Raw genomic sequence first — 12,135 nt, forward strand, 5'->3', positions numbered from 1 at the left:
CTCTCTCTCTCTCTCTCTCTCTCGTTCTTTCTTTCCCTCTCTCTCTCACTTACTGCTTTGTAAGTTCTCTTCTGCCCAGCATGTTTCCGGATTTGTTCTCCATTCGGCCCTGTCTCCACATGCATAGAATAGATGATGTCAAAGAAATCTTCAACCACAGCCACTCGCCGTAACGATAGCTTCTCATCAACTCCTACGCCATCCTGGAGATGAAACAACACATCCACAACAAAAGAACAAAAGAAACAAACAGAAACACATAAGATTAATGAAACTATTTTCACTTAACAAATTTAACTGATTAAACCAAAATATTTTAGTAAAATAAAACAAATCATCTTCAAGAAAAATTTTAAAACTGCTTGAATGAAGTTCATACTTTTTTATTCTTTCTGAACAATATTTTTCTATGTAGCCCAGGCTGGCATCCATCTCTCATGCCCACTCCAGATTCCACCACACCTAGCACTCCCATAACTCTGTATTACACATACTGAATTATAAAATACTAGCGAAAACATGGTTAATGTTAAGTAAATCATTTATTTGTCAGTTCCGTCTTTTGGGTTCGTATGATTCCTAGTCATCAGCATAAATTAAATTACACGGCAGCACCTGGTGATTTTTACTGCATTTGTTTAATTCTAGATCCTCCTCAATCTGTGAAAACAATATTTGAGTTTCTGGGTCATACCTGCTGTATAGAGAAAATAAAGGACAAAGACAATAATATACAGCCTCTACCCCAAATGTCATAACATAAAAAATAAATGCATCTCTAGGCATCTCTCTCCAGCTACAGAGTAAGTTGCACATGGGCAAAGAGTTAAAAGGCCATTGTCCAAGGCAGCATTTCTCAACCTGTGTGGTAGCAATCCCTTTGGGGTCACGTATCAGAAAGCCGGCACATCAGATATTTACATTACAACTCACGACAGTAGCAAAGTTGCAGTTATTAAGTAGAAATGAAATAATTTTATGGCTGGAGTTATTCCACCATGAGGAAATGTATCAAAGGGTCAAAGTTAGGAAGGATGAGAGCCATTGCTCTAAAAAATACCTGGCATGAACACTGGGTCTCTCAAATAAAAACTGAATTTTTTTTTTAGCAAATTACTTCTGCGTCTCTAAGTTCAAGTTTTCACAGCTGCAAAATGGAGACAATAGAAGCTGTTTCACAAGAATATTGTGTGAGCACTAAGGGAAATCAGATATGTAAAAATATGACCAGTCTCTGTCCAGTCATAAACCCTCAATGAATTCTGACAGCAAGTGTCATCTTAATGATCACATGACAATATAATGAAGGTCCTGTGAAAGTGTCAAGGATCACCATGTTATCTCCTCTTCAGGTAGCTCCTTAGATGAAATAAAACTCAACATACACTGAGGTTTTTAAGACTTGGCAGAGAGCACTCCAGCCAACAGTAAAGAGTTGAAAAGAGTGCTAAGTCATATTAAGTGGTAGACTTGAGATACTAGAAAAATTAATATTCCATGAAAAAAGTTAATCGTATGTGATGGTCCAACTGTACCAATATTCACGTGCACCCACACACTCACACACACAAAAGTATATGGATGAACACATGCACATAGTGTTCTTAGTGGACCCTGACATTTTCTAATGTGGTGTAATACGTCCTTGCCATTGTTGCTTGAAAACAACATGAAATAGTATTCCTCAGGAAAGTTCTGAAAAAAAAAATCAAGTAACATAATATAGTCTAAGGAGGAGATGCACACATATTATAAAATTGTGTGTGTGTGTGTGTGTGTGTGTGTGTGTGTGTGTCTGTGTGTCTGTGTGTGGGGGGGGGTATATGGGAGGATTTTGGGAAAGGCGAGGGAAGAGGGAATTATATAATTTTAGTATCAAAAAAGTTTTAAAGATTAAAAATAATACCATAATAGGGTGATTACTCCAAGTGAAAGTTCTAAGTAGTCAATGAGTCTCCAATGGCAACGCTAACAGTCAACATCTATATTTTATTTTTGCATTTAGCATTTTCTTGCATGTAGTCTTTGAATGTAGCAGAGTCTGGAGCAGCATGCTTAAAGAGCTTCATATATGAGATTGCAAAGTAGACTCAGTTGCTTGATGTCTCACCACTGCTCAGTTTGACATGTACCCTTACATTTTTCCTATGATGCTAACAAACAGTTTCTATTTTGACTTCAGATCTTTCTCATTTTTCTTTCTTAATTTTTATGTTTTTATTTTATGATATATCTTAATTATAGTCTTTCCCCTCCCTGAACTTCCCCAGATTCTCCCTTTTCTGTAACCACCCAACCTCATATTCTTTTATTTTTCTCTCTTTTAATATTTTTTTATATATTGTACCCTTCTATAAAATCTTGGAGCACCCTTCTATAATGGGTTCCTAATAATACTACCACTCTTCCCTGTGTCACAAGAATGTAAATCGAAGGGTACTTGAAACTCAAGTGACCTGCCTCAAAACACACAGCTTAAAGGCACTATCTGGGAGGCACAACTGATCACAGACATGTTAAATACACATCATAAAATTTGTGAAGTGTCTATTCCTGTCTCTTTCCTGAATAACCAAATGTATACTTTACATAATCATTTAAAATGCAAGTAATATAATTTCTTTCTCAGAATCATTTGATTCTTACCCATTTGCATGGCTAACCCTAAAATTTTGAACTATCCATTTTATCAAGTATCTGAAAACCCTAAATATTGACAAGCCCTGTATTAGTTAATGGAATTATCGGAATGGGGGGGAGAGAAGGAGAGAGAAAGAGAGAAAGAGAGAGAGAGAGAGAGAGAGAGAGAGAGAGAGAGAGAGAGAGAGAAGGAGGAGGAGGAGGACTTGCTGATACTCACTGTTCAGTGCTGGAAATAGATATTAAAGAAATGATGGAATGATTATAGGGACATAAATTTCCCTTATTCTCTAAAGCCATTTGTTTAACAAACCAGAACTTTACTCTTTCTTTCAAAGTATTGGAAGTCTAAAGTTATGGTGTCAACAAAGTTGCGTTCCATCTGGAATCTCTAAAGGTGAACAAACCTCTACTTCTGATTGGTTGCCAACATTCCATGCTTGAGACATTCAGAACACTCTCCTCTCTTCTGTATGACTTTCTTTCACCTGTCTCAGTCAGAATCTTTATGATGGTATTAAAATCTATTGAGTTGGAACTGAGAAGATCTCCCATGGGGTAAAGTGCTGGATGTAGAAATTTGAGGAGCTGAAATTTTGATTTTGAAATTTTGAAAAATTGATGTATAAATTTTAATCCCCAAACCAAGTAAAGTCATTATACTTCTATAATGTCAGTGTTCCCATGGTGAGGTAGAAGCCAGAGACAGGTCAAGTCCCATCATGTAGAGGGATGTGGGCATCAAGGCTTACCCCTAGCCAAGGGGTTACTGGCAACCGAGAGCTACTACGAGAGGTGAAGTGAGTTTTCTTTAAGGATACAATTCTCTGGTAGGTGAAGCTTGTTACAGTGGATGACTATACAACCAAGAGTACATGGACAGCACAATTTGGACTGGAAGGGCTTTACAACAACAACAAAACAACAACACTAAACACAAGAGCAAAAAGCATGTGAGAAAGAAAGAGAACGTGACTGTAAGAAGAGGCAGGTGTGGGTGAGAGAATATGATTTAAGTATACCACATGAAATCCTAGAGTAATTAATAAAAAATCAAAGTTGAAGGGACTGTGGTGAGAATTTTTCTAAAAATGCTGCTCAAATATCAAATAAACATAACATAAAGTGGTCAGTGTTAGCAGACATCTGAAGAGGACTGAGTCAACACTTCCCGTGCACTGGCATTGCCAGAATAAAAATCTGTAATAATAAGGATTTAGAGACAATAAAGTACTCATACATGCTGATTAAAATGCTAAGTTATACAGGGGCTCTGCTGATGATTCAGTAGGAACTCAACATTTATTAGACAGATTTGCCAGATTATTAGCTTGTCTATACAGTTCTATACTCAAGGGTGATGATGAACTAACAGTATACAATATTTACACAAATATCAATAGTGGTATCTTCCCCTGAGCTGTGTTCTGCGCTCTCTCTCTCTCTCTCTCTCTCTCTCTCTCTCTCTCCTTTCAAGGGTATATTATAACAGCAACATAAAATAATTAATACATCAGTATATTATAAATTTATTCCAAAAAAAGATGCTGAATCAAAGTATTAGAAAGAATACTGTGCCCTTCTCCCAGCCTTGAGCAGGCTTGAGAGACCTTGTTTACCACAACAGACCAAGTAATAGGATCTAGGTGGAGTTACCCACCTTGGCTGCAGGGAACCTAGAAGAAGGACTGCCCCTGGGCTTGCCTTGAGCTATCTCTGGCCAAGAACGGATTATCCCACCCATCTCCCAGTTGAAACAAGGAAGGGTTTGGGCGGGATCTTTCCCTTTAAATTGAGAAGCTGAATATTAAAGCATTGAGCCTTGATCATAGAACTTTGTCTTGGCTTCATGTCTTTTCACCCTCTGTCCCTCTTTCATCCCCAGCCCCCTTTCATGTGAACCTGGTTGATTCATGGCCACAGGCCATTATCTTACATTTCCTTTCACTATGTGAAGAGATAGTTATACACAATCAATAACAGATGAACAGCTACACTCCCTAAATAATCCAATGTTTTGAGCATTTGGATCTCAAGTTTCTCAGATTAGTTATGTGCGCTTTCTTCTTCTGTATACATACTCATTGCTAAATTTCTTTAGTATAGAAACTTCTTTCCAAATTTACTTACTTAGATTGTGTTAGTATTCTGTCTAAACTCCACCTCCACAGTTACCTGGCAACAGCCAGGTGTACCCCTCCCCACAGTTACCTGGCAACAGCTAGGTAGGCCTGCCCACTATAAAAGGGGCTGCTTGCCCCCTCCTTACTCTCTTACTCTCTTGCTCTCTAAATCTCTTACTCTCTTGCTTTCTTGCCTTTATCTTCCTCCTATCCCCTCCCCCCTCCCCCCTTCACTTCCCCCTCTCTCCATGTGGTCATGGCCAGCCTCCACTTCTCTCTCTCCTTTCTCCCTCTTTCTCCACCATCTTCCTCTATCTCTCTTTCCCCCACCTTTTCCCTTTGCCCTGAATAAACACCCCCTCCTTGGAAATGTTTGGTCTGGTGTTGTCTGTTCTAAGCTACACGCCGAAGATTAACAGATTGTGCATTTCTTCTCTTTGACTGTCTTATTCTCCGCTATACTTCTTTGTTAATCATTAAGGCTTTTGTTTTGTTTTGCATTTTGTTTTGTTTATTCCAAATAGATTGTTTTCATCAATATATTTTGATCACAGTTTGTTCCTCTGGTCATCGCAGCTCCTCCCTATCTCCCACCTTTCTGGATCTACTCTTTCCTGTCTGTCCTCAGAAAACAAACAGGGCTCCTTCTGCCCCTCGCTTGCTCCTTTTTGCTGGGGCAGACTCCTAGCTGGTCTCCTCCCATGGAGACATCATATTCTGACCCATCCTAGAGGAACAGCTGCACTCAGAGCAGCAGAGAATCCACTGCACTCAGAGAAGCTGGACTCCCAGGGGCTCTAACACACCCAGGATCAAAGGATTTCAGGATCCCAGAGGCATCCTGAGTCCTAGGAGCTCTTTCAACCAGGATCTCAGGATTATAAGATCACAGAGACAGCTGGAATCTGAGGAGTTCTGAAACAACAAAGATAACAGGAGAGACAGGCTCCAGTCAGAGACAGTGAGTGCAGGTAGCACTAGAGATAACCAGATAGCAAAAGGCAAGCACAAGAACATAAGCAACAGAAACCAAATTATCTGGCATCATCAGAACCCAGTTCTCCCATTATAGCAAGTTCTGGATACCCCATCACACCAGAAAAGCAAGATTCAGATTTAAAATCACTTCTCATGTTGATGATGGAGGAATTTAAGAAGACATAATTCCCTTAAAGAAATACAGGAGATCACAGGTAAACAGGTAGAAGCACTTAAAGAGGAAACACAAAAATCCCTTAAAGAATTACAAGAAAACACAACCAAACAGGTGAAGGAGTTGAACAAAATCATCCAGGATTTAAAAATGGAAGTAGAAACAAAAAAAAAAATCACAAAGGGAGACTACCTTTGTGATTTTTCTACCCTGGAGATAGAAAACCTAAGAAAGAAATCAGGAGTCATAAACACAAGCATCACCAACAGAATACAAGAGATAGAACAGAGACTCTAATGTGCAGAAGATACCATGGAAAACACTGACACAAACTGTCAAAGAAAATGCAAAATGCAAAAGGCTCCTAACCCAAAACATCCAGGAAATCCAGGATGCAATGAGAAGATCAAACCTAAGGATAATAGGTATAGATGAGACTGAAGATTCCCAACTTAAGGGCCAGTAAATATCTTCAACAAAATTATAGAAGAAAACTTCCCTTACCTAAAAGAAAAAGATATGTCCATGAACATACAAGAAGCCTACAGAACTCCAACTAGACTAGACCAGAAAAAAAAAATTCCTCCTGTCACATAATAATCAAAACACCAAAGGCAAAAAACAAAAAAACAAACAACAAACCAACCCCCCCCAAAAAAAAACCCACAAAGAAAAAATATTAAAAGCAGTAGAGGGAAAAGGAAAAGTAACATATCAGACCTATCAGAATTATACCAGACTACCAGATTTCTCATCAGATACTGTAAAAGCCTCAAGATCCTTGACTGAAGTCATACAGACCACAAGAGAACACAAATGTCAGCCCAGATTACTATACCCAGCAAAACTCTCAATTACCATAGATGGAGAAACAAAAATATTCCATGACAAAACCAAATTTACACAATATCTTTCCACTAATCCATCCCTACAAAGGATAATAAATGGAAAACACCAACATAAGGAGGGAAAGTACAGCCTAGGAAAAGTAAGAAAATAATCTTTCAACAAATCCAAGAGAGTCACACAAACATAATTCCACGCCTAATAACAAAAATAACAGAAAGCAGCAATCTCTTTTCCTTAATATCTCTTAACATCAATGGACTCAATTCCACAATGAAGAAACATTAGACTAATGGACTGGATATGTAAACAGGACCCAGCATTTTGCTGCATACAGGAAACACACCTCAGTGACAAAGACAGATACTACCTCAGAGTAAAAGGCTGGAAAGCAATTTTTCCAGCAAATGGTACTAAGAAACAAGCTGGAGTAACTATTCTAATATTGTATAAAATCGACTTTCAACCAAAAGTTATCAAAACAGATAAGGAAGAACACTTCATACTTGTCAAAGGAAAAATCTAACAAGGTGAATTCTCAATTCTGAATATATATGCTCCCAATGCAAGGACAGCCACATTCATAAAAGAAACCTTACTAAAGTTCAAAGCACGCATTGCACCCCCACACAATAATACTGAGGGATTTTAAGAAGCCACTCTCAGAAATCGAAAGATCATGGAAACAGAAACTAAACAGAGACAAAGTGAAACTAACAAAAGTTGTGAACTAAATGGATTTAACAAATATCTGTAGGACGTTTCATCCTAAAACAAAAGAATATACCTTTTTCTCAGCACCTCATGGTACCTTCTCCAAAACTGATCATATAATTGGTCACAAAACAGGCCTCCACAGATAGAAGAAAATTGAAATAATCCAATGCATCCTATCAGATCACCATGGACTAAGACTGATCTTCAATAATGATAAAATCAATGCAAACCCACATACACATAGAAACTGAACAATACTCTACTCAATGATTACTTGGTCAGGGAAGAAATAAAGAAAGAAATTAAAGAATTTTTAGAATTTAGTGAAAGTGAAGGCACATCATACCAAAACTTATGGGACACAATGACACCAGTGCTAAGAGGAAAATTCATAACTCTAAGTGCCTACAAAAAGAAACTGGAGAGAGCACATATTAACAACTTGACAACACAACTGAAAACTCTAGAAGCAAAGAAGCAACTACAACAAAAAGGAGTAGACTACAGAGAATAATCAAACTCAGGGCTGAAATCAAACAAGTAGAAACAAAAAGAACTATACAAAGAATCAACAAAACCAGGAGCTGGTTCTTTGAGAAAATCAGCAAGATAGATAAACCCTTAGCCAGACTAACCAGAGGGCACAGAGATAGTACCAAATTAATAAAATCAGAACTGAAAAGGGAGACATAACAGAAACTGAGGAAATTAAAAAAAAAAGCATCAGACCTTACAACAAAAGCCTATAGTCAACAAAACTGGAAAATCTGGAGGAAAAGGGCAATTTTCCACACATGTATCAGGTACCAAAGTTAAATCAGGAGCAGATAAACCATCTAAACAGTCCCATAACCCCTAAAGAAATAGCAGCAGTCATTAAAAGTCTCCCCACCAAAAAAAGCCCAGGACCAGATGGTTTTAGGGAAGAATTCTATCAGACCTTAAAGGAAGATGTAATTCCAATTCTCTTCAAACTATTCCACAAAATGGAAACAGCAAAACACTACCCAATTCATTCTATGAAGCCACAATTACACTCATACCTAAACCACACAAAGACACAATAAAGAAAGAGAACTTCAGATGAATCTCCCTTATGAACATCGATGCAAAAATACTCAATAAAATGTCTGCAAACTGAATCCAAGAACACATCGAGACAATCATATATCATGATCAAGTAGGCTTTATTCCAGGAGTTCAGGGATTCTTCAATATATAGGAAAATTCATCAATATAATCCACCGTATAAGCAAACTCAAAGAAAAAAACACATGATCATCTCACTAGATGCTGAGAAAGCATTTGACAAAATTCAACACTCCTTCATGGTAAACATCTTGGAAAGATCAGGAATTCAAGGCCCATACCTAAATATAGTAAAAGCAATATACAGCAAGCCAATAGCCAACATCAAACTAAATGGAGAGAAACTTGAAGAAATTCCACTAAAATCAGGCACTAGACAAGGCTGCCCTTTCTCTCCCTACCTATTCAATACAGTACTGGAAGTCCTAGTGAGAGCAATTAGACAACAAAAGAAAGTCAAAGGGATACAAATAGAAGCGGAAGAAGTAAAAATGTCACTATTTGCAGATGATATGATAGTATACTTAAGTGATCCCAAAACTTCCACCAGAGAACTCCTAAACCTGATAAAGAGCTTCAGCAAAGTTTCAGCAAACTTTAAGCAAAGTTAAATATAAAATTAACTGAAACAAATCAGTAGCCTTCCTCTACTTGAAAGGATAAACAGTCTGAGAAAGAAATTAGTGAAATGACACCTTTTACAATAGTCACAAATAATGCAAAATACCTTGGTGTGAATCTAACCAAGCAAGTGAAAAATCTGTATAACAAGAACTTCACGTCTCGGAAGAAAGAAACTGAAGACCTCAGAAGATGGAAAGATCTCCCATGCTCATGGATTGGCTGGATTAATATGGTAAAAATGGCCGTCTTGCTGAAAGCAATCTACAGATTCAATGCAATCCCCATCAAAATTTCAACTCAATTCTTCATAGACATAGACAGAGCAATTTTCAAATTCATTTGGAATAACAAAAAAAAAAACAGGATAGTGAAAACTATCCTCAACAATAAAGAACTTCTGGGGGAATCACCATCCCTGACTTGAAGCTGTTCTACAGAGCAATAGGGATTGCTCTGTAAAAACTGCATGTTATTGGTACAGACAGGAAGATCAATGGAATAGAATTGAGGACCCAGAAATGAACCCACACACCTATGGTCACTTGATCTTTGGCAAAGGAGCTAAAACCATCCAGTGGAAAAAAAGACAGCATTTTCAACAAATGGTGCTGGTTCAACTGGAGATCAGCATGTAGAAGAATGCAAATTGACCCATTCTTATCTCCTCGTACAAAGCTCAAGTCCAAGTATATTAAGGAGCTCCACATAAAACCAGATACACAGAAACTAATAGAAGAGAAAGTGGAGAAGAGCCTTGAATACTTGAGCACAGGGGAAAAGTTCCTAAACAGAACACCAATGGCTTATGCTCTAAGAAAAGAGGAGATCCTTAGTCCCATGAAGGCTGGATGCCCCAGTGTGGGAGAATTCGAGGGTGGGGAGGTGGGAGTGGATAGGTAGATAGGGGCAAATTCTTATAGAAGCAGGAGGAGGGGAATGGGATAGCAGGTTTCTAGGTGGGGCAGGGGAGTGGGGAAAAGGAATAACATCTGAAATGTAAATAAAATATCCAATTAAAAAAAAAAATTGACAAATGGACCTGATAAAATTGCAAAGCTTCTGTAAAGCAAAGGACACTGTCAATAGGACAAAATGGCAACCAACAGATTAGGAAAAAAATCTTTACCAATCTTACATCTGATAGAGGGTTAATATCAAATAAATACAAAGAACTCAAGAATATTAGACTCCAGACAATCAAATAACCCTATAAAAATGGGGTACAGAGCTAAATAAAGAATTCTCAACTGAGGAAACTCGAATGGCCTAGAAGCACCTAAAGAAATGTTCAACATACTTATTCATCAGGGAAATACAAATCAAAATGACCCTGAGATTCCACTTAACACCAGTCAGAATGGCTAAGATCATAAACTCAGGTGATAGCAGATGCTGGTAAGGATATGGAGAGAGAAAAACTTTTCCATTGTTGGTGGGATTGCTAGCTGATATAACCACTCCGGAAATCAGTCTGGCAGTTCCTCAGAAAATTGGACCTGAGGACCCAGCAAAACCACTCCTGGGCATATACCCAAAAGATGCTCCAACATATAACAAGGACACATGCTCTACTATGTTCATAGCAGCCTTATTTATAATAACCAGAAGCTAGAAAGAACCCAGATGTCCTTCAACAGAGTACTGGATACAGAAAATGTGGTACATTTACACAGTGGAGTACTACTCAGCTATTATATAAACAATGAATTCATGAAGTTGTTAGGCAAATGGATGGAATTAAAAAATATCATCCTGAGTGAGGTAACCCAATCACAAAAGAACACACGGTATGCGCTCACTGATAATTGGATATTAGCCCAAACCTCAAAGTACCCAAGATACAACATACAGACCACATGAAGTTCATGAAGAAGGAAGACCAAGTGTGGGTGCATCAGTTTTTCTTTGAAGGAATAGCCAAATACTCAAGGGAGCAAATATGGAGACAAAGTGTGGAACAGAAACTGAAGGAGGGGGCATCTGGAGACAGCCCCACCTGAGTATCCATCCTTTGTGCTGTCACCAAAAGCAGATGCTGATGTGGATGCCAAGAAGTGCATGCTGACAGGAGTCTGATATAGCTGTTTCCTTAGAGGTCTGTCAGAATCTGACATATACAGAGCCAGATGCTCACTGCCAACCATTGAACTGATCAAGGAGTTCCCAATAGAGGAGTTAGAGAGAAGACTGAAGGAGCTGAAGCGGTTTGGGGCCCCATGGGAAGAGCAACAATACCAACCAACCAGAACTCCCAGGGTCTAAATCACCAGCCTGGGAGTACATAGGAAGGAACCCTTGGTTCCAGTTGTATATGTAGTGAAGGATGGCCTTGTCAGGCATAGGTGGGAGAGGAGATTCTTGGTCCTGTGAAGGCTGGATGCCCAGTGTGGGGGAATTCGAGCTAAGAGTGGATGTGTGGGTGGGGGCACACTCTCATAGAAGCAGGAGGAGGGGGGATGGGATAGGGAATATTTGCGGGACGAATATGAAAAGGAGATATCATCTGAAATGTAAATGAATAAAATATCAAAAAAAACCAAACATGCTTTGAAAAAATAATAATGTATATAATATAATATAGTAATAATAATAATATACAATAAGATAAAACAAAGTAAGCACTTTAGAATACAACAACAACAAACACAGCAGAAGTAAGAGTCCTCAAGAGGCATAAGAAACAAGATACAGATGCAGAGAGCCACTTATTTTCACACTTAGGAATACTATTAATACAAAACTGGAAGCCATAATATATACACAATTGGCCTCTAGGATTAAGAGAGAGGCAGAAAGAGAAAAAGAGAGAGAGAAACAGGGAGATAGAGAGACAGAGACAGAGAAAGAGACAGAAATACACAGAGAGGTCAACACACACATACAAAGAGAGAGAGAAAGAGAGAGAGAGAGAGAGAGAGAGAGAGAGAGAGAGAGAGAGAGAGA

General features: G+C 38.4%; 1 protein-coding gene across 5 annotated transcripts in view; it reads right to left on the reverse strand.

Moving 5' to 3' along the window:
* Nol4 (nucleolar protein 4) overlaps window positions 1-12,135 on the reverse strand; it is a 348,181-nt gene that overhangs the window by 262,359 nt on the left and 73,687 nt on the right. For all 5 annotated transcript variants that reach the window (XM_028774809.1, XM_028774806.1, XM_028774804.1 and 2 more), the window contains exon 2: window positions 54-203. In XM_028774809.1, the coding sequence (XP_028630642.1) occupies window positions 54-203 (150 nt within the window). The remainder of the gene's footprint in view (window positions 1-53; window positions 204-12,135) is intronic.

The sequence above is a fragment of the Grammomys surdaster genome, unplaced genomic scaffold (assembly GCF_004785775.1).
Source record: "Grammomys surdaster isolate TR1022 unplaced genomic scaffold, NIH_TR_1.0 243, whole genome shotgun sequence".
Taxonomy (NCBI): domain Eukaryota; kingdom Metazoa; phylum Chordata; class Mammalia; order Rodentia; family Muridae; genus Grammomys; species Grammomys surdaster.